At 38.2% G+C, this 24,518-nt stretch overlaps 1 protein-coding gene across 1 annotated transcript in view; it reads left to right on the forward strand.

Moving 5' to 3' along the window:
* The window catches only part of lman1 (lectin, mannose binding 1), a 61,765-nt gene that overhangs the window by 22,807 nt on the left and 14,440 nt on the right, over positions 1-24,518 (forward strand). The window contains exons 5-11 of the mRNA XM_033032768.1: positions 4,071-4,170; positions 5,103-5,226; positions 5,359-5,417; positions 8,386-8,518; positions 10,535-10,728; positions 12,106-12,176; positions 23,802-23,946. Coding sequence (XP_032888659.1) covers positions 4,071-4,170; positions 5,103-5,226; positions 5,359-5,417; positions 8,386-8,518; positions 10,535-10,728; positions 12,106-12,176; positions 23,802-23,946 — 826 coding nt within the window. The remainder of the gene's footprint in view (positions 1-4,070; positions 4,171-5,102; positions 5,227-5,358; positions 5,418-8,385; positions 8,519-10,534; positions 10,729-12,105; positions 12,177-23,801; positions 23,947-24,518) is intronic.

The raw sequence follows: 24,518 nt of genomic DNA on the forward strand, positions 1-24,518 counted from the left end.
CCGATGGGCCGCTACGGCGACAAGTGGCAGTTCGCCCACACCCCGAGCTGCGCCAACCCAAGAACAAGACGTACCTTGTACACCATCAGCTTCTGCCCCTACGGGGAGCGTGTTCCTCTGGAGTTGGAGCGGGGCTGGGCTGGAGTTGCTGATCTGGGATCTCCGTGCTTGCAGTGGGCCTGGGGGTCGGTGTCCCGATGAGGGGGCGCAGCTCGGGCTGTGGGCGAACTGCCATTTGTCGCCGTAGCGGCCCATCGGGGAGCGGCTTCTTGTGGTCCTGACGTATCCGGCCAGTTTGCAGTTTTCCTCTGGAGTTGGAACGGGGCTGGGCTGCTGCTGGCTGTGGGTCTCTGGGATCTCCGTGCTTGCAGTGGGCCTGGGGGTCGGTGTCCCGTTGGTCCTGACGTCTCCGGTGACTGGCACTGACCTGCTGGCATCGCCGACGTGAAGACAGTGCAAAGTCCCCGCGCCCGTGCAATGGGCGGGGAGCTGGAGAGGGGAGGGAAAGGGTCACACACATGGCCGGGAAGCAGAGGGGTGTAGGTGGGGTGAAACTGAAGGGAGCGACAATCTGCTGCTGCCTGCCCGCTGAGTTAAAAAGTTCCCACGCAAGACTCACGATACACTGTGTATCGTGAGTCTACCGTGGGAACTTTTTAACTCAGCGGGCAGGCAGCAGCAGATTGTCAATTATTAACCCTCCCGCGCAATATACCCTCACCTTCCCTTTTATGAATGGGGATTTAGTTCCCCTTTCTTCGAGGACCGACCGGAGGTTCCGCTGTCACCTCTGCGGGCCGCCCTCGGTGAACGTCTTTAAGGACCTTTCTTCAAGGACTGAAAAAATGTCTGCTATTCGGAGCTTTTCGTTATTTGGTATTTCGGATAAAAGGTTGTGCACCTGTATAAGCTAAAGATGACTGCAATACAGGCCTGGCAGAGCATCACCAGAGAAGACACGCAGCAACTGGTGATGCCCATGAATCGCAGACTTCAAGCAGTCATTGCATGCAAAGGATATGCAACGAATGATGAATGAATGAATGAATGTTAATTGGCCAAGAATTCACATACAAGGAATTTGTCTTGGTGTTCCGCCCACAAGTGACAACATGACATAGTGACAGTTAAGAATGATACATAAAACATTAAACATTAATAATAAAACATGTGAATTAAATAAAATACCAGAGCAAAAGGAGGCTACAGATTTTTGGTTATTGAGTAGAACTACTACTCGTGGGGAAAAAAAGCTGTTTTTATGTCTGGCTTTGGCAGCTTTGACAGACTGGAGCCGACCTCCAGAGGGAAGTGATTCAAAGAGTTTGTGGTCAGGGTGAGAGGGGTCAGAGATGATCTTACCCGCTCGCTTCCATGATTTTACCCGCAAAATACTAAACATAACTACTTTCATTTACATGACATTACAGTTTCACAAACATTATGGTGTCCTGAAATGGGGAGACTATGTATAAACACTGCTGTATTTTCTACATAGTGAAACCAAAATGTATAAAAATGACCTTTATTAAAATCTGACAATGTGCATTTTAACTACATGTGATTTTTTTTCTATTACAAATCTCAAATTGTGGAGTACAGAGGCAAATAAATAGATGATGGGTCTTTGTCCCAAACATTATGGAGGGCACTACATTGAGAATAATGTTAAATAGCCAACTTCTAAAGGGTATCACTTAACTGAGTGTGTGTATATATTCCAAGAGCTAATTCAGCATAATTGACAAATATCTAATAGATGTAGACTTGGACTTTGAGCTCATAGTTGAATCATTGTCACGAGTGCTATCATTTTGAGTGGACTATGAAACCCACACTCAATCTGTTTCATTGGTTTCAATGAATGTTAACTATTCTATATCACGATTGGTGAATAGATGTTTTCATAGCAATCTCCAACGAATAGAAATGAGAAAATGACCAGAACATGTTGTATTAAAGTATTGCATAGGCTCATAGTTGATCTACATGTCACACTAAGCTATGATGCATCACTTGACAGTGTCATTCTAACAGATGATTAAATCAAGCAGAACCAGTTGTCAGAACTCTTTGTATGTTTAAAAATGTAACATTCATGAGCATTCCAAAAAATGTAATTTATCATACGATTCAAAAACCTCCACTGTGCATAAAAAAATGTGAGCAAGTTATGCCAGGCAACACATCAAACCTGTATTAAGAAAATGGCTAATCCAGTCTTAATCTCAAAGCCACTTTCCCATTACCCCTTGTCTTCTTGCAGTTTAAATGTCACCTTGAAAATATCAAATGACTGCTTCTGCAGCACATTGGGATATGGAATTCTAAAAGAGACAAGACCCTCAACAAAAAATGTTCTTGTAGTAGCCGTTTAGCTTAACTCTACTTTATAACCAGTAATAACCAGTTATCTTTACATTTTATCTGCCTGTAGTTATGTGGGTGGGATTTATACGTAGTCTGAGGCGTGTTTGCGGCTGGGATTCTCGTGCAGACTCCGAAGGTTTTTAGTTTATTTTGTAGAAGATCGGGGAAGAGACATAGTTTTTGGCCATGCAAGAGCATTACTACGAGTATGATTGAAATGTACTTATACAAGAAGAAGCCTTTATGATTATCTTACTGTTTGTACTACTACAATAAAGAAACTATTAATCAAGAGACTGTGTTTGGAAGATTTATCTTTCAACGGCATTGAATGTCTCATGGAGAGCTTGTGAGTGCGTATTAATTACCTTCTGATCCTCGGTCATCAATTAAAGTGACTTTCGAGGAAAGAATCCTTGAGTATATAAAATCTGTCACTACAGTTCTCATCTCACTTATTCTGAAACAACGCCACTTGGCACTCAGTGACCCCACAACGAAATATAGTGTCAAAACCCCCCTCAATGTTCAGTGATCACGTATTCCAATGAGCATAGGTCTAACTTCTCAACCTTTCTTCATATGTCACATCCCTACTCCCAGCAACCTTAAACTCGGGCACACCCTTCATTGTACGTAGGATCAAAACTCTGCAGTGCTTCTGGTGTAGTCTGGTGAAGTTGCATCAAATCTTAACTGCTATTATATACCACACCCTATTGCAATAAAATCTTATTAATCATTTGCCATATATGCATGATAACTTTGATTCATGTTGTAGGACCCCTGGGTATTGCAGCATGTTGTAGTCTTCCTTTCTTTAAATGACTTGCATGATCTACCAACTTGCCTGCTCACTTAATGAATCTTTAACCCTTTGCAGTTGTTTTGACTTCCTAACAACTTGCAAGCCTATCTATCTTTGTATCATTAGTGCATTTGGCTACAGGTCACAATCCTGCTGATTCAGTTTTATCATTATACATTGTAAATAGTTGACCCCAGATCACTAATTTAAAAATAGAACACGAATAAACACTCTAGTATAATTTATTTTTGTTAACTTCAGTGCCGGCTTGTAGAGCTGCTGCTGCCTCACAGCACCAGACACCCAGGTTCAGTCCTGACCTCTACTTTGCATGTTGTACCTATGACTGCATGGATTACCTCTGAGCCCTTTGGTTTTTCTCCCACATCTTAAAAACCTGTGTGACTGACTCAAATTTTAATTAAGTGAAACTTGCATATTTCTCTTGATGCCATTACATTACGAATTGATGAAACTGTTGTGGATTCAGCACCTAAAATGCTGCACACACAAGTTTTAGATTATACAATCAAAATTGCAGTACTTTGGCAACAGAACAAACAAGAAAATATATAGACGCAAATGACTGCAGATGCTGGAATCTTGAGCAAAAGGCAAAGTGCTGAAAAAACTCAGCTAACCAGGCAGCATCTGTGGAAGGCAAAGCAGATGACGTTTCAGGTCGGATCTTTCTTCAGACTGGTTGGTGTGTCTTTTTTCCTCCAATGATGCTGCCTGGCTTGCCTCCAGAAGATTTTATTTGCACAAGAAAACCAGACGTAAATGTTTGGTTTAAAATTCAGAATTAAGGTAACATAAAACTAAATCTGACTGTGATCATTGTATGACATTGTGTTTTATGTTTTGATACCAAAATAATTTATTTCTGCAGTGATGGTACAACACAAGCGTTGGGTTCTTGTTTAAGAGATTTTAGAAACAAGCCTTATCCTGTGAGAGCCAGAATAATCTACTACAGCAAAACGTTGACTGTAAGTCTCCTGTGCTTGGACATGTTCCAAATATATTGTAACCTAGCGAGGTTATGCACTTAATAGTTAGATGGGAATAACTAACTTCTGTTGTCAACAAGTATTTGATTATTTTTCTAAATGTATTTTTCAATAATATGCCCGATTCAAAAATAAATTTAAATGTTTTTTGTAAAAACCTTTCCTCATTTGGAAAATCGTTCCATAGTTGGAGGAAATAACCCTGCAAACGGCTTTTCAGTCCTATGCGTCTTGCACAATGTTCACCTCTTTTGTCTGTTTACAGTTGAAGTTCTGTTATAGTACCGAATACCTAATTTCCCACCTATGTTCTTTCTCAATGTCATTGTTTGCCCTCATTTATTTTTTCATGTTTCAGCATTTTCTAACTATCCATTCTTGCCTTTAATTTAAAGCTGTGAGCTTAATTTGATTGTCCAAATGTTTTATACCTCGACTTTTCTCTATTCTCTGGATGTAAATGTTTACTTATGTTTCCTCATTTTTAACGTTTATATATCTTAAGCTGTTCTAATTGTCCTATTAAACGTCATTTTTCTTATGACATGGAAAAAGGCCATTCGGTCCACTGAATTTCCGAAGTGTAAGATCTAGGTTTTAAATGTAATTGTTTTCATATTCATCCCCATGCATGTCAATTTGTTGCTGGGAGTGGGAGCGTGCAGAAAAGTTTAAGCAGCTAAATAATCTTGCTCCAGTCATGCATTGGTACACAACCTTAAAATATCTTATATATATAAAAAACATGCTTTTTAAAAAAAAAATCCCCAAGATAAGCAGTAATGTTTATTTTATGATGATGAATTCACCGGGTAATGTACTGCTGGAGAATGCTTTAAAGTTGTTTTTATTTGGATAGATTCTCAGTGATACATAGTAAGACTCCTAAATTTGTATTTTTTCTTTTGTAGGTCATGATACATAATGGCTTTACACCAAATAATGATGATTATGAACTTTGTGCCAAAGTAGAAAATATGGTACTTCCGTTGGAGGGTTTCTTTGGAATCTCTGCAGCAACTGGGGGCCTTGCAGGTATGTTTGTAGCAAACGTGTATAAAATGTATTGCATTTATAGCAAAGTCATGTTGAAGGTGCACATTGCTTAGTTGGTCATAACGATTGAACAAGTTGATGAAAATGTTCAATTTTCCTGTTTCTTGACAGATGACCATGATGTTTTATCGTTTCTGACCTTCAGACTTTTTGAGCCTGGTAAACCAGTGGTGAGTTTTTCTAGTTAATGGGGACAATTAGATGACAAAACAAAGCATATTGTTTAGGAGAATGCTTTTTTTTTAATGAATTCATTTTCAAGCACTGGCAAAATGTAAAATTAGATACTCACGACAGATACTCTTCTTTCCATGCAACTAGGTGATTTGCAATAATACCCTGCTGTTTTTTAAAATGTGTATGTTCCCAAAGAAGGAAGTTTTCACTAAAATGTAGTAGTCTTTTATAAATGAAATATCATGAATTGCCCACAGGAAAATGCAGACTGTTTTTGATACATTTTTTTACTCTAGGAGCAAAATAAACCTCTTGAGTGCCAGCATTGATGGCAGCAAGCATTTTAACAGCCAATAACCATCTCTTCTTATATAACATGTAGAAACTAGTGAAAATTGTTACGGTTGGATAGCCAGTGGCATGAATCAGCACTGATCCAGCACCTTACATTAGCAGTGAGCTGCTACTTGTTCTTTAGATTGGTGGTAGAAGAGCAAGGAAATATTTTAGTGACGTGGTGCATTACTTGTGCTGAATAAGCTTAGTCACACATGATTGCTTACTACTTGCTCATTAACCTCATTCTGCATTTGAAGTGGTTGTGGATGCACTTATGATAAAATATCAAATTATATTATTGGATTCTCATTCTGTTAACCAGCAATAAGAAAACAACATTTTAATTAACCTTTAAGAGTATTGATGGTTGATATCACACCAACCTTGTGCAAAATAAGTAATTATTTTAAAACCTGTTATTTTGAAATATTGATTTGAAAACCATAGTGAGCATAAATTTAGTTTTTTTTAAGGCCAAGTATTTTGTTAAATATGCTATAGTTAACCGTTATTTCAAATATTGCACAAAGTGAAGGACAACATAGCTGAAGTTGCTGTTGGTTTTTCAAAATCCTGTTGAATGCGGATAGTTTCATTGTAGCTGGTATCTGGCTGACGGGCTCACTAAAGTGTGAGCAGCTTCAGAGTTGAAACTTGTAACTAAAGGACTATCAATAATGTTTACTAAGCAGCAGTACATGTTCATACATTTCTAGATCACGTGATTTGAAAAGGTTTAATTAAGAGAGAATTCAAAGCCAGCAAAATAACCTGACCTTCAAAACATTCAAGGCTGACGAGTCTTAAATCTGTGCCAATGGGCAAAGTGTATGATTGCTGGCTCCTACAAATGCCATGTGGTAGGTAAAATGGGTTGAATGCTTCTGATGATAATTGAATTTGGCAAAGTAGTTAATTATTTTTGTTTGTTAAATTTACCTACCACATGGAACGACTCACCATGAAGTTACACAGATTCTTTACCGAGGTTTTGTCAGGGACGGAAATCCCGGGGGGGGGGGGGGGGGGGGGGGGGGGGTGGATACACAGCCAGCGCGGAGAAGCAGCGCTAGCTCCACGGCTCTGGACTGGTGTCCCGTCAGTGCAGGCAGGGCTGTAGATTAACCCGGCGAGACAGGCAGAGTTGAGCTGGATTTAGCGCTGCTTCTCCGCGCTGGGCGTAAGCCTGGGCCATCGTTCCCGTAATTACAGTCCACAGGGCCCACGGCTGAAGCCTCCGAAGCTTCGCGTGTGTCAGTGTGCGCATGCGTGCGCGGCCGCCATGAAATTGTGGTCCCCCGGTCCCCACCGAGTTTTGATAGCGATTTCCATGCCTGGGTTTTGTGATAGTTTAAGCAGAGCCATACCACAACCTATCGTGAGAACTTTATGCAAGTGGTAGATAATGTGGATTTTAATAACCCTTTTTGACTATTGCTGTTTGGAGATGTACTGTACATATGTAAGCAATGGAAAAGTTACTTTAATATTTACAAGCAATACTTATGAGATTAATTGCACATGGGTAGAACATTTTCATCAATTCTTCTGTTATTGTATTTCAACTACTGTTCCATATTCACAAGGAAGGGCACAAATAACATGGTCTAGGAAGGAAGTAGTATGGAAAAGGTATTAGGGAAAATTAAATGATTTAAAAACCCCAAAATCTTGATGTCTTTATAAATCTGTATCACAGAGTACTTAAAGAAATGGCCCAGGACTAGTGCGTGTATTGGTAATTGTTTTTCAATATTCTTTAGACTCTGAAACACTTCCAATGGGCTAGAGTGGAACAATTGTAAACCCACCATTTAAAAACAATAGGGAGAAAACAGGGAATTCTAGACCAGTTTACCTGATCTTGGAGGTGGTGAAAATGCTAGAGGCCATCTTAAAACATTCAAAAGATGCAGAGCATTTAGACAAAGTCCACAATTGACAGAGTCAACGTGGACTGTCAAAAGAAAGTAATGTTTGACAAATCTACTGGAGTTTTTGAGGATGTAACCAGGTGAAGGAAAACAATGAATGTGATGTATTTTAATTTTTCAAAATGTTTTCAATGAGATACCATGAGATTACAGTGCAAAATTAAATTATATGCGATTGTGCCTAAATTGCTGTAAAGGATAAACCAGGTGTCTGATTCAAAACAAAAAAGTAAGAATAGATTTAACTGCCTTCATATGCCTCAGCACCTCCTTGTCCATAATATGGACTGTCCTCAAGACATCGCCAGTAACTGTTGAAAGTTCTCCTGTCTGTGTTTTTTTCCACAGTAAAAACAGAACAGAAATACTCGGAGGACCTTGCCCGTCTCCTGTGCTCACAGGAGATGGGCGCTTTGGTTTCTGAGGAGCCCTTTTACCTCTCTAGTTACACTCTTTTCAGCCCATGGAATAAGCCCAGGCCCTTCTTGTACAAGAGTTTGGTACAAAATCGACAAGTTCATCTTGTATGTTAACTTGTTGCATGTTACATGTTTTACAGAACTATGTAACTATCCAGTGATGCTTTCTTGATGTTGTCATAATAACATAATGCCCTTTAAATTGTGGTTCCTAAATTGCAGTAACATTATTTTGGTTTAAATGTTAATTTAAGCTTTATTTGGTATAGGAGCCTGATGATACAACAATTCCTCAAGAAGAAAAGGAGAAATATAGAGAGCAGTATGAAAATTTCCAACAAGCACTTGATAAAAAGAAGGAGGAATTTCAAAAAGATCATCCTGATATGCAAGGGGAACAAGGTTGGTGGACAAAATTGCCTTACAACCATTTTGGTTTACGTTTTAGTTATGTTATAAGGCTTGGTTTGGAGGAAAAAATCTGACTGGTAAAGTTATGGAGGCCTCAAAACTTTGCCATACAAAATTTGTAGTTTCTTTCATTTTTGCTTTAAGTACCATATGGAGCTTTCTAGATGTGGATGTTGACAACTGAACAGGAGCTATGGCCAGTAATATGATGAATATGGTTTGCTGCAAAATGTTTGCATAATGGCCTGGTGTACTTCTGGTTATACCAACTTCAAATTTATTTATATAAATCAAAAATTGGTATACCTCTTCAGTATTTTTAATAGCCAAAACATTGCCAACAAAAATAAAAAACTATTAAACTGAATTAGAAATGAAAACTTCAAGCACGTTTTTTCCTCCTTTGTGCACAGGAACTCTAAATCATTCAGTGTTTAATTTGTATTTGTCTTCAAACTAGGTTTGCGTGGATTTAGCATTCTTATCTGGGATTTAGACTTTATAAATTGTATGTTCATTTATATTGTCCAATCCGTGGCAAATTGCAACAGACCCATGGTACAACATATATTTTTTTAAAGTGTGCTTACAGTTATTATTGATGAACTTTTCGACCATGGGGCCATGTCAATCATTTGTCTGATCCTCCCTCAGATCAAAATGAAGTACTTTTAAAAGGAATAATGAAACAATAAAAGCATAAATAATAAAGGAATAATAAAAGCATTCCTCACACAAAGGAAGATGATTGTAGTATTCAGAGGTCAATCAGTCCAGCCCATAATTTCACTGCAGAAGTTCTTCTAGGCAATGTACTTAACCCAAGCACCTTCAGTTAACTCATCAATGGATCATCAAGACAAAGGTTCACTGATTTATACAACATTCAATTCCATTCACAACTTGGCAAATGATGTAATCCAAACCTTCATACAGATCCTTGCAGCGATTTTCTCCAGGAGATTATCTAATCACTTATCCTTGTTATTCAACAGCATTGCTTTTGCCACCACACCACCATTAATTTCTTGGTAAATTTGAGTAGATCATAAGTAGTAGTACATAAGTGCATAAGCTTTTTAGAGCAGGGCCAAGGCTGGGTACTCTATGGTGGTGACCTGACACCCGCCTGAATGAGTGTGACACGTACAATGTTCAAGAAGCTCTGCCAGGGCAAAACAGCCTACTTGATTGACATTCCATCAATCGTTATGAAAACCGCCAATTTGCAGTGACTCAAGTAGGTTTAATTGTAGTTTTTTACCATGGTTATTCTAGAACTTCCCAGAGTCCACACTGTGACTTAGAAATATGCCAGTAACCCTTCATTGTATGGGTTTTACATCTTTTGAACTCCATGCCCATCACCAATGCAAAATTATCTTTATCAGAAAGACTGCAGAGTTCAAGAAAACAGCTTGCAACCATATTCATATGGGCAGTTTGTATTTGTTTATTATTATTGTCATGTGTATCGAGGTACAGAGATAGGCGATAAATGTTGGCTCTGCTAGCAATGCCCTGGTCCTAAAAATGGATATTGAAGACAACACAAGGTGGGTTCACAATACAAAGTAAAGTCGGTTAAGACTCATATACCACAGAATCAACTTGGAAGTTGCTTCCTCTGTTTAGATTTTTCACTGAAGTGAATTCACTGCGAATGAAGGGAAAGTTAATGATAATCCCTTTCTCCTTCCACTGACCGTTAGCCAATGTCGCCATGCTAATTAATGAAGAGCCTTCATCTTGTGTGGAGGAAGACCGTGTTGTATTCACTGTATTTTTGGTCTAAAATTTTATTTTTCCCATAATTTATTATTTAATTTAAGGAATAATTGTTATATATATATATATCTCACACACACACACATGTGTGTATATATAAAAATTATATGCAATCTTATTTTTCGTAATGCTGCGTTTCATAATAGGTATATGTTATGTAGCTGGTCAATATTAATATCAAAAATTATATAAAGACCAAATGGTTTGCTTGCACTTCAGCGGATGACTTATTTGAAAGTGTGAACGAGCAAGAATTGAGACAGATCTTTGAAGGCCAGAATCGAATCCACCTTGAAATTAAACAATTGAACAGGCAACTCAACATGATTCTGGATGAGCAGAGGAGATATGTCTCTCTAGTAAGTGACGAGCTGTCAAAGAAGGGAACTAACGTTGTGCCACAGACAGGACAGGTGAGTACCACATCTGGCTGACATAGTTTTTCATACAAAAATCAGTGCCTTGATTTCATTTTTTTTTTTACTTGGTATAAAATGCAACGACTAATACCATAAATGTGAACAGTAACTTAGTGTTCACACTCCAGTTGTGTTTATGTTTTGCTAATCATTTTCAACTCTTAATTAAATAATTTCCAGGATATGGATAATAAAAGATTATTTTAAAAAGGATTAAGGATTAATTCTGTTGCAAACGTACAAGAATCTTCACTCTACATCTTTGTAGTCTAGTCTAGGTACTAAATATCATGTCCTGTTGAATTGAGTCACTCAATTTGAACTTAAAGTTGCAAAGGCAAATTGTGGTTGGAAATGATTTTGATGTTCAAGAAAATTAGACAGTGGAATTTACAGAACTTCATTTTAATTTTCAGGAAATAAACTTTAATATTTTAGAAAATAAAAAAAATAAGCCCTGATCTAAATTTTATTTTTATTTACCTTTTATTTTTGAGTTAAATATTCCATTTGACTCTTTCTCTATTACGATTAGAATAAGGCTGAACCCAGCAAGTTCTAGGTAATAATAATAATAATGGATGGGATTTATATAGCGCCTTTCTAATACTCAAGGCGCTATCCGATTCCTTTGTTCATGCTTATCATTCTCACTCATCAACCTGACTTGACTTCCTATTTGAACAGGTTTATTAACAGGTTCAGTGAGGCATTTGCATTTGCAGGCAAGATATCCTTACAATCGCTGTTCAGGTTTCTAAGGTTTGCAATATTTGGAGCTTTTTTTTTTTTTAAATAATGTGAATCAATCCTCATTTGGTGGGATGTTGCAATCATCTCAAGTTTTGAATTGCAGCAAATATGAAATGCACCTAAAAGTAATAAAGCAGCTAAGATTGAACCTGGTGAGCTACCCTGTCGTAAATGGGGGTGATGGACATGCCTGGAAAATTGGGATCAGAGTGTAGGAATAATCTGACAAGAGTGCAGAGCCTTGAATTTTGAAATGGTGAATTCTAGTTGGACTTTTTAATTCTATTATCCATTTTCATTTAATTTTATAACAAAGCCTATCAACTTAAATATTACAATCTTTTTCCGGTGATGTCTGCACTAGTATGAGCATTATATGTTTGAGGTTTTGCTTGGTGTAATTTAATTTACTTTTTAAAAAATTGTTTATTGTAGAAATAATATCGTAAATAATTATTGCAGAATTGATATAAGTGTACACGTACAAAAAACTGAAGACAATATCAAAGCATCTTATCCTTGTTTATTTTTTATTTGGGTTTATTAATTGATGAACATTCGAAACAGTTGATTGTTACATTTCTGTCCTAATTTACTGTAAACCAAATTTCTGTTTAGTTACCTCAAGCAGAACTGGACAATATTATGAGATACCAGCAAGAGGTGCTGAAGCATGTTGGCGAATTGAAGTGAGTTGCTAATCCAACCTTTTGAATGTGAGAGTTGGAAGATACTGTTCAGAAAAGTTGTAACTTTTGAAATCTTTGAGAAATGCTTTTTTAAAATGTTTCTGTGGAGTTAAAGCCTGCCTGTTCTCTAGTCACTCTACCCCAAAAATCAAGATATTTTTAGAAAAAGGTAATCTGCTTGACTTGGTTTTAAATTAACATATAACATATATAACATATAACAATTACAGCACGGAAACAGGCCATCCCGGCCCTACAAGTCCGTGCCGAACAACTTTTTTCCCTTAGTCCCACCTGCCTGCACTCATACCATAACCCTCCATTCCCTTCTCATCCATATGCCTATCCAATTTATTTTTAAATGATACCAACGAACCTGCCGCCACCACTTCCACTGGAAGCTCATTCCACACCGCTACCACTCTCTGAGTAAAGAAGTTCCCCCTCATGTTACCCCTAAACTTCTGTCCCTTAATTCTGAAGTCATGTCCTCTTGTTTGAATCTTCCCTATCCTCAAAGGGAAAAGCTTGATCACATTAACTCTGTCTATCCCTCTCATCATTTTAAAGACCTCTATCAAGTCCCCCCTTAACCTTCTGCGCTCCAGAGAATAAAGACCTAACTTATTCAACCTATCTCTGTAACTTAGTTGTTGAAACCCAGGCAATTTTTTTTTAATTTGTCCCCTTTCAGCAGGAAGTTATTCTACCAAGATCGGAAATTGGGGAAACCAGTAAATAAATGGATCAAATTCAGAATTCCTCAAATAACAGCAGCTTAAGGTGTTATGAATCAATAACTGAAAAAACAGAAAATTATGCTTAGTTTACTTTACAGATATAGTGCAGAAACAGGCCCTTAGGCCCACCAAGCCCGCACCAACCAGCGATCTCCGCACATTAACATTATCCTGCACATACTAGGGACAATTTAGAATTATACCAAGCCAATTAACCCACCAAACTGTACATCTTTGTAATGTGGAAGAAAACCAAAGATCTTGGTGAAAACCCATGCGGGGAGAACGTGCAAACTACGTACAGACAGCACCCGTAGTCAGGATCGAACCCGGTCTCTGGTGCTGTAAGCATTGTAAGGCAGCAACTCAACTGCTGTACCACCATGCTGTCCAAAATGTTTTCCCAAAATTATTGAGGCATTCACTTAGTTGAATGTGAAGCCCTGCTGCAGCAGAGCATTCTGACACCTGCTTGTAAATCAATTCCGAGAAATTTTGTGTGCATTTTTCCTTTTTATTGGATAAACAAGACGCATACATTTTCCCAAGGAATTTATTTTTGGGTTTTGTCCAACTTTGCATTGAGCTTCAAAACATGCACATTTTCAGTATTCATGGTGCTCTATTTGCACCTTTCTGATAATTCCTGTGTTCATCCCTACCTCTTCATTTGCTGAAACCGCTAATATTTTTTTCACCTTGCATCCATCGTGGAAATGAGGCCATCCTGAAATGCCTTGACTTTCTCTTGATCCTGTTCACCCATTATATCCATGGACATTGGTCTGTATTGGTTCTTAGTAGTTCAATTATCAATTTTAACATGATGTACATTTTCAAATTTCTACAATTCTGTATCCTTCTCCAGTCCCAAGATCTTGATACTAATTTGATTGTAGCTGCTTTGGACATAAATGTTGTTTAATACTTTGTCAAGTACTTTGGGACACTTTATTATATTAAAATAACTTTTCAGTTCAGTTTTACTTTTGTTTTGAAATTATAGGAAAGCGTGATAGGAAATCCACATAAGAGATTAGTATACAAACTTAAAGCACACGGTATTGGGAGTTCAGTATTGATGTGGATAGAGAACTGGCTGGCAGACAGGAAGCAAAGAGTAGGAGTAAACGGGTCCTTTTCAGAATGGCAGGCAGTGACTAGTGGGGTACCGCAAGGCTCAGTGCTGGGACCCCAGCTATTTACAATATATATTAATGATTTGGACGAGAGAATTGAATGCAACATCTCCAAGTTTGCGGATGACACGAAGCTGGGGGGCAGTGTTAGCTGTGAGGAGGATGCTAGTAGGCTGCAAGATGACTTGGATAGGCTGGGTGAGTGGGCAAATGCATGGCAGATGCAGTATAATGTGGATAAATGTGAGGTTATCCACTTTGGTGGCAAAAACAGGAAATTAGACTATTATCTGAATGGTGGCCGATTAGGAAAAGGAGAGATGCAACGAGACCTGGGTGTCATGGTACACCAGTCATTGAAAGTAGGCAGTGAAGAAAGCGAATGGTATGTTAGCATTCATAGCAAAAGGATTTGAGTATAGGAGCAGGGAGGTTCTACTGCAGTTATACAGGGTCTCGGTGAGACCACATCTGGAGTATTGCGTACAGTTTTGGTCTCCTAATCTGAGGAAAGACATTCTTGCCATAGAGGGAGTACAGAGAAGATTCACCAGACTGATTCCTGGGATGGGAGGACTTTCATATGAAGAAAGACTGGATAGACTCGGCTTGTACTCGCTAGAATTTAGAAGATTGAGGGGGGATCTTATAGAAACTTACAAAATTCTTATGGGGTTGGACAGGCTAGATACAGGAAGATTGTTCCCGATGTTGGGGAAGTCCAGAACAAGGGGTCACAGTTTAAGGATAAAGGGGAAATCTTTTAAGACTGAGATGAGAAATACATTTTTTACACAGAGAGTGGTGAATCTCTGGAATTCTCTGCCACAGAATGTAGTTGAGGCCAGTTCATTGACTATATTTAAGAGGGAGTTAGATGTGGCCCTTGTGGCTAAAGGGATCAGGTGGTATGGAGAGAAAGCAGGTACAGGATACTGAGTTGGATGATCAGCCATGATCATATTGAAAGGCGGTGCAGGCTCGAAGGGCCGAATGGCCTACTCCTGCGCCTATTTTCTATGTTTCTGGTCCACGTCATGATTTCTGCTGCACCCAGGGAGCCAGCGGCGAATATTTTCATGGCATGTATTCAAGGAATCTATTGTACTTTTTTTTTAAAAGCAACTGGTGGGTTAGCATTCTATCCAGAATTAGGCAACATAGATGGCCAAATTAGATAAAATCTAAGGTACAAAAGTTTTTAAGCTTTCACATGATCATAAGGTAATTAGATGTGGCTATACTTTGTGAACAGGCTCTATGAAAAATAATGTTGATCAATTGCACAGTAAAATGCTCGGGTAGACTAGATTGTCTGGATAAATTAATGCTGTAAAATATATAATAGTACAATTTTTCTTAAGGGCAAGTGCTACATTAGTTTTTGTAGAGTCATAGAGGGAAACACGCCATTTGGCCCTTCATGTTCATGCTGACCAGAATGCCCCTTCTAAGCTAGACCAATTTGCCCGCATTTGGCTTGTATACCTCAACATTTCATAGCCACTAACCTGTCCCAATCTCTTTTAAATGTTTAAAGACACAAAATGCTGGAGTAACTCTTCGCTTTTTATTATTATTGCCACGTGTACTGAAGTACAGTGAAAAACTTTTGTTTGCATGCTATCTGATCAAAATAAAGACTACATGATTACAATCAAGCCACAGATAAAGGGACCAACATTTAGTGCCAGATAAAGTCAGATTTTTAAAAAGTTCAAATGTCTCCAATGAGGTGGATGGGCCTCTAGCTAATGAGAGGATGATCCAGTTGTCTGAGAATAGCTGGAAAGAAATTGTCCCTGGGCTGTAGTTATCTATTATCAAAAGTCTGTAACTCTTGCCTGATGGGAGAGGGAGAAGAGAGAATGACCAAGGTGAGATTGGTCTTTCATTATGCTGGTGGCCTTGCTGAGGCCATATGAAATGCAGATGGAGTCAATGGAAGGGAGGTTTCTTTGCGTGATTGGCTGGGTTATGTCCACAACTCTGCAATTTCTTGCGATCATAGATGGAGCTGTTCCCAAACCATGTAGTGATGTGTCGTGATAAAATGCTTTCTACAGCACATCTGTAGAAATTGGCGAGTTGATGGGGACATGCCAAACATTCTTCTTTCTCTGAAGAAAGCATAGGAGTAACTCTGACCTGAAAAAAGGTCTTGTCCCAAAAGATCACTTATTTATGTCCTTCAGGGATGTTGCCTAATGCGAGTTGATCCTGCACTTGGTCTTTTTTTTAACCTGCATTTAGTGTCTTTTTTTGTAGGCCTGTATCTGCAGTTCCGTGTGTCTGTCTTTTGAATGTTATTACTGTCAACTCGCATCAAACCAATCCTATTGATTGCATTCCCCTTATTTAATGGTAGGTTTGAAACTTGCTCTTGCGCACATACTTTATCACTCCCTTTTTTGACTCGCTTGCCTCTTATTTACATCAAGAAGTAATTTAAAGAACACAGTTAACCTAACCTCTGAGATATAAGAGGAAAATGAAGAACTTGGTGAAAATGCACAAAATTACTGTTGCAAACTTCATACACCCAAGATCAAATTTGTGTAATTCATTGTTAGGGAATTTCTGTTTCTCAATTATAAAATGCTACTTTTCAAAATAAGACACTTAAATTTTTTTCTAAAGTTCTGTCGTTTTATTTCAATTTAGACAATAGACAAAAGGTGCAGAAGTAGGCCATTCTGCTCATCAAACCTGCACCACCATTCACTGATCATGGCTGATCATTCACAATCAGTACCCTGTTCCTTCCTTCTCCCCATATCCCTTGACTCCGCTATCTTTAAGAGCTCTATCCAACACTCTCTTGAAAGCATCCAGAGAATTGGCCTCCACTGCCTTCCGAGGCAGAGAATTCCACAGATTCACAACTTTCTGGGTGAAAATGTTTTCCTCCTGTCCGGTCTAATAGCTTACCGCTTATTCTTAAAGTGTGGCCCCTGGTTCTGGACTCCTGGAGTCCAGAACCAGGGGCCACAGTTTAAGAATAATGTTTCCTGCCTCTAGCTTGTCCAATCATTTAATAATCTTATATGTTTCAATAAGATTCCCTCTCATCCTTCTAAGCTCCAGTGTGTACAAGTCCAGTCGCCCCCTCTGCATCTGCACCCTCGCCCAATTTGTCCACGTCACCCTGCATCCTTATCGCATCCTTCTCACAGATAACACTGCCACCCAGCTTTGTGTCATCTGCTAATTTGTCTTTGTTACTTTTAATCTCTTCATCTATATCATTAAGTATAGTGTTTGGGACAAAGACCCATAATTTATTTATTTGCCTCTGTACTCCACAATTTGAGATTTGTAATAGAAAATAATTGCATGTGTGTTAAGTGCACATTGTCAGATTTTAATAAAAGCCATTTTTATACATTTCGGTTTCACCATGTAGAAATTACAGCAGTGTTTATACATAGTCCCCCCATTTCAGGGCACCATAATGTTTGGGACACGTGGCTTTACAGGTGTTTGTAATTGCTCAGGTGTGCTTAAATGCCTCCTTTATGCATGTATAAGAGAGCTCCCAACACCTAGTATTTCCTCCAGTCTTTCCATCACCTTTGGAAACTTTTATTGGTGTTTATCAACAAGGGGACCAAATTTGTGCCAATGAAAGTCAAAGAAGCCATTATGAGACTGAGAAACAAGAATAACACTGTTAGAGACATCAGCCAAACCTTAAGCTTACCAAAATCAACTGTTTGGAACATCATTGAGAAGAAAGAGAGCACTTGTGACCTTCTTAATCTCCCTTTGACTGGTAGGCCTAGGAAGACCTCCACAGCTGATGGCTGAAGAATTCTCTATAATAAAGAAAAAACCCCAAACATCTGTCTGACAGATCAGAAACATCAGGTGTGGATTTGTCAATGACCACTGTCAGCAGAAGACTTCATGAACCGAAATACAGAGGCTACACTGCAAAATCACTGGTTAGCTGCAAAAATAGGATGGCCAGGTTGCAGTTTGCCAAGAATTACTTAAAAGAGCAACCACAGTTATGGAAAATGGTTTTGTGGACAGATGAGACAAAGATTAACTTATATCAGAGTGATGACAAGAGCAAAGTATGGAGGAGAGAAGGAACTGCCCAAGATCCAAAGCAGACCATCTCATCTGTGAAACATGGTGGTAGGGGTGTTTTGGCCTGGGCATGTATGGCTGCTGAAGGTACTGGCTCACTTATCTTCATTGATGATCCATCTGCTGATGGAAGAAGCATAATGAATTCTGAAGTGTATCGACACATCCTATCTGCTCAAGTTCAAATAAATGCCTCAAACCTCATTGGCTGGCGGTTCATTCTACAGCAAGACACTGATCCCAAACATACTGCTAAAGCAACAAAGGAGTTTTGCAATGTTAAAAAATGGTCAATTCTTGAGTGGCCAAGTCAATCACCCGATCTGAACCCAATTGAGCATGCCTTTTATGTCTGATGGGGACGAGCCCCCAAAACAAACATAAGCTAAAGATGGTACACAAAATTGCTGGAGGAACTCAGCGGGTGCAGCAGCATCTATGGAGCGAAGGAAATAGGCGACGTTTCGGGCCGAAACCCTTCTTCAAGCTAAAGATGACTGCAGTACAGGCCTGGCAGAGTATCAACAGAGAAGACACCCAGCAACTGATGAAGTCCATGAATCGCAGACTTCAAGCAGTCATTGCAGGCAAAGGATATGCAACAAAATACTACTTGCATTTAAATTACGTTGCTGTGTCCCAAACATTATGGTGCCCTCAAATGGGGGGACTATGCATAAACACTGCTGTAATTTCTACATGATGAAACCAATATGTATAAAAACGGCCTATATTAAAATCTGACAATGTGCACTTTAACCACATGTGACTTTTTAATTTTTTTTTTCTATTACAAATCTCAAATTGTGGAGTACAGCTGCAAATAAATAAATTATGAGTCTTTGTCCCAAACATTATGAAGGGCACTGTATATTGTAAATAGCTGCGGTCCCAGCACCGAGCCTTGCGGTATCCCACTAGTCACTGCCTGCCATTCTGAAAGCGACCCATTAATCCCTACTCTTTGTTTCCTGTCTGCTAACCAATTTTCTATCCGTGTCAGTACCCTACCCCCAATACCATGTGCTCTAATTTTGCCCACTAATGTCCTATGTGGGACCTTATAGGAGATTAGTGGGCATTTATTTATGAACAATCGAATGGCACTTACAGCCAATTGGTGGCTTATTTGTCACATAATTTCATGTTTTTAACAACGTATGAAATTGCCGTAACAACGCAGCAAAGATGATCATCTTTTGCAAAATTATAGATTAAACAAATCGGCAACCTTATTACTTCATTCACTAGATTTGGATTTTAATAATCTTGACTTCATTTAAAGAACACAGATTAGATGTCCTTGCTATTACTGTCTTGTCTCATTCCATCATCTTGTTGTACTATAGAGTGCATGGCAGAGATGGCTTGTCTTATCGAAAAACTTACTGGGTTAAAGCAATGCCTGATAAAAATATAACATGTTTAATAATGTTAAATCTTAAGAGAGCAGCTTTTTTGTTTGAAATGGATTTGCTTGACTGTCTCAGAATTATTAATCAGTTTAATCAGAAGATCAAAAATATCTGGAACAAGTTGTAATTTGAAAATGAACATCTCATTATTAAGCAAATATCTTTATCAGAAGGATTAGGAAAATTGTTATTGGTAATACTAAATTATAACTCCATTGTCCAATAGGTTTGCAGCTTAATTTCTTAAACATCCCCTTGGACTGTACATTCAATCTAATGATTTAATTTCTATGTATCATTCCTATTGGCTTTTTTGGTAAGATGCTGTGTACATGTTGAGGCCATTTATTAATCTCAATATCCTCTTAGAAGAACATAACGTAGAATCATACTTTCCATAACTAACATCCTGTCAGAACAATTTGTGTTCATGGTTGAAGGGTTATATGATTAAAATTTCACTGGTTTAGTAGAGAAGTAGAATTTGGTCATAAATCGAAAAGTGAATTTCCTAAACCAGTCTAAAGATGTATCTCGTACTTTTTAAGATATTAAGATATTTTCCCGTTATTTCTTTTGGCCACTTTAAGCCTCTGAATCAAGGCAATGTGTAGAGACATGGCAGTTGAGTATTACTTTAGTAACTGGGACACTTTTTTTTCATTTAATAACATTCTTGTCAAAGTAGCCTGTTTCATCGTATCTGATAATGTTAAAATAATCTTTGTTATTGGGGTAAACAAAAATGCTGGAGAAACTCGGCGGGTGAGGCAGCATCTATGGAGCAAAGAAATAGGTTACGTTTCAGGTCGATTTGTTTTTGGGGTGTTGGTTGCTGGTGAGTTACAGGATAGTTATTTAGTTAAGATTAAGGAGTTGAAACAAAATTAAAGCAGGTGACTTGGGAATCCAAGCAGCATTTAAGAACGAAAATATGATACAATTATACAGGCAACAATTGTTTTTGTTGTGCAGGGAGGGTATTTGCATTCCTAAAAAAGTATCCAAATTATGATTTTCTGCAGTGCAAAACCTTTATCTAAAAAGCAAATAATTTCTGTAAAGTATATGTCGAGCATCTAAGCCTTTTACACATGTTGGTTAGAAAATTCTATTAATTCACTTGCAAGTGAGTGAAGAAATTTCTTCTCATGTCTGTTCTGATTGTCTGGATACCCAACTCCATCGACCTTGTCATGCCCTGTACGAATTTTGTATGTTTCAACAAGATTACCTGTTATTTTACTAAACTTGTGTGGCAGTGCTATATATTTCCTCTCCCAGAATCAATTTGCACAACGTTCACTGCACTTCAGGCCAAATCACTGGATGAATTTAAGAGAGTTAGATAGAGCTCTGGGGGATAGTGGAATCAAGGGATATGGGGAGAAGGCAGGCATGGATTATTGATTGGGGACAATCAGCCATGATTACAATGAATGCGGTGCTGGCTCGAAGGGCCAAATGGCCTCCTCCTGTACCTGTTTTCTATGTTTCCTCTACTACACACATCCTTAAGTAGGAAGACCAGACCTGCATACTACATTCCAGATGCTGTCCACCTAGGGCCTTGTGTAAGATACAAAATGCTGGAGGATCTGTGGGTCATGGTTTGTTTAAGGAATGGACGGATGATGCTTCGGGTCGGGAAAAAGGGCTCCGACCAGAAATAGTTTGTCCATTCCCTCCACGGATACTGCCTGGCCTGTTGGGTTCCTCCTGCGGTCTGGGACCAGATAAGATGTTTGAATCTATTGAAGTTTTCCAAAGTGACAAAATATTAACACTCAACAGAGTTGAAATGGATTTAGGTAAAGAAACAATGCTGACAAACCTGCTGGAATTTTTGAGGTTGCAGCTAGCAGAACAAATGGGGACAAAGATAAGGATTTTCACAAGGCCTTCAATAAGATGTAAAGATTATACCCACCACTATTCACGTTCTATTGACGTTGTGTATGCGGAAATCAAGCATGATTTAGTTGGATTTGCTGATGATACAAATGTATGAGGCATTATGGGTTCTGAGGACAATGCAGGAAGACTTTTTATTCTATCGATTAATTTCCTTATCAATGCAGGCCCTTTGGCCGACAATGTCAGTACCGAACATGATGCCCAGTCAAACTAATCTTGACTGCCTGCACGTGATTCATATCCCTCCATTCCCCACATATCTGATTGCCTATCCAAAAGTCTCTTAAATGACACTATCATATCTGCCTCCACCAACACCCCTGACAGTGCGTTCCTGGAACTCAGTATTTATTTTATTTTTTTTAATTCCTGCACAACTCTTTAAACCTTCATGCTATGTCCTCTGGTCTTTGATATTTCCACCATGGGGGGAAAATGGTCTGAATAATTACCATATCTATGCTTTTTGTAATGTTACATTCTAGCTGATCTCACCTCCGGTGTTCGAATGAAATTAATACATCTGTCCAATCTTTATTCTGCTTATAGCTAATACCCTCTAATCCATGCAGCATTTTGATAAACTGCTTCTGCACCCTCCCAAGCTTCCAATTCCTCCCTGTAACAGAATGACGAGAACTGCGCGCAGTATCCAAATTTAGCCTAACCAAAGTCCGATAAAGCTGCATCATGACTTCCTGACCTGTATACTCAATGCCCTAACCACTGAAAGTAAGCATAACATATGCCTCCTTTACCACTCCATTTGGGTCACCACTTTTTTGGGGCCTCAGGACTTGGAATCCAACATTCCTTTACATAGAATGTGTTTACAGGATTTTTAGCACTTATGATCAGGATAGCTGTACAAAAGCTGAAAAAATGTTATGATCAACATGGGAGACCTTTTGAACATCCTGCTTGCTTTGCTGGGCATTTTTAAGTTGCATTTAACTCCAGTTATATTACAGTGCTATTCAGTGAAAAGTCCCAATCTGGTTTTGAAGAAAGCCGTTGTCATTATTTCAGTATCTACCAAATTTTACATGTGGAGTTCCACATTTTGATTGGTGATACGTGCAAATGTCGACTTGGTTTCATTTTAATGGGTAATTGCTAGCAGTTCAATCCAGAACTATTGACATTGGTAAACAAAATCCGGACAGATATTTATGGTTTTAATGGCAAAATCTTTAAAGATTTGTTTCTAACCCCTGGTTTATGTTGAATTTGAAAAGTGTAATGAAGAAAGTGATATTTTTGAAAAACAACAAGCGATACTGTTTAGAAGTTGTTTTTAATGAACCTATCTAGAATACAATAAGAAAAGCATGTTCATTTAACTGCTTACAGATTTATGGCAAGCTTTAAGACTGATTTATTGATGTCAAACACAATACCAGGTTATAGTCGTCTATGACAGAATGCTGCTTTTGATTTTAAATTCAATTTTCTGACCGTTGTTTAGCAGTTGCATTATTTTTCAGATAACAGCCGACTACTTTAAAACTTCACTTGAAGTATATGCCATTGCCACGTCAATTGTTATTTATTGCCATTGGAAATTCATTTCTCATTTGTTTGAACACTGCTGTTTGACAAAGTGTGTAGAGATTTATGAGAAACCAATTTGAATGAAATGTATGGTTTCAGACAGATTAACTGTGGAATAGTTCAAAGATCAAATTCATGATTATGTATTACGTTAGCAGACAGGGATTAAAAGGCCCAATAAAATTGCCTCTAGCACTCACTTTAATCTACTTTAGACCATTGCACAACCTCACAATGCTGGTATTTGTTAAAATTGCGCATCTTGAAATAAGAAAAAAATTGTTTAATGGGTTTGAACTGTTTAATGCTATAAAATAACATTTTGTAATTCTCTCTGTAGGTAATTGGGTAATAATTGAAGGATCAGTTTAAAATAATTGGATACGGCTTTTCATTTTCAGAATCCGTTTAAGGTAGTTTTCAAACAAAATTGCCCAAGTGAATCAACATTGCAATACAACTTGAGAAACCAAGATACTGTACTCGCTGAAAATACTCAGAAGCTCGGGCATTGTTCATGGAAAAATAAATGTTTTCTGTTTTCAACTTGAAATGTTATTTCGTCGCTTGTTTTGTTACAACGATTAGAAGTTTGTATGAAGATTGATTGTCGCAGTTCATATAGTTGATATTTATCTGGGAAGTCCTGGTCTTACGAAAGTCTCTGTGTAAATTTGAGCTATTTATCTTTGCAAATTTTGAACATTTTAAATGTGGCCAGCAGTCTTTAACATCTGCTCTGGGATTTGTGTATCTTTTTAGGAATTCGGTGACTAACACTCTGAGTCAAGTGGCTCATCCTCCTGGGGGTGCAACTGGAGGCTATGAAGTGGCTCAACATTTCAATGACATCAAAGAACACCTTCATGTTGTAAAAAGAGACCTTGGTGCATTGGTACAGAGAAATGTAAGTTCTTTAAGTCCGATGAACTAACAAAATGTTTTATTGTTCAATGCCTTTTAAATTCTTTCCAAATGTCTAGGAGTAACAATTTTACATAATATAAAAGCTCATACTATAATTATAATAATCAGATGGAGGTGCAGGAAATTATGAAACATTTTTATTTGGCTCACTTCTGGAGTTTAGCTAAAGTTGCAAATTGGTTTGAAATCTTTTAGCATGTGCATATTGTAAAACACCAACAATGTCTATTGAGCAGTTAATTTTCAGTGGAACAACTTCCTCTCTAATAATTGAATACATTGATGATTTATTGAATGGAATGATTTAACATTCCCCTTTATACTCCCTCTGTTAGTTTGAATCTTTCTCAATCTTTTGACAAGTTTTATCTGAAGTTCTAGGCAGTAGGACTGCATTCCCCAATTAGAGGGTTAAATAACCTTCTCTTCATGCACCTGTGTATTTTAGTATGACTTCCATCAAAATATTATGCTGGGAATTGTTGTAAAAGCTAGTAGAGCCAAATACCATATAACCATATAACAATTACAGCACTGAAAACAGGCCATCTC

Source organism: Amblyraja radiata, chromosome 1 (genome assembly GCF_010909765.2).
Source record: "Amblyraja radiata isolate CabotCenter1 chromosome 1, sAmbRad1.1.pri, whole genome shotgun sequence".
NCBI classification, from domain to species: Eukaryota; Metazoa; Chordata; class Chondrichthyes; order Rajiformes; family Rajidae; genus Amblyraja; species Amblyraja radiata.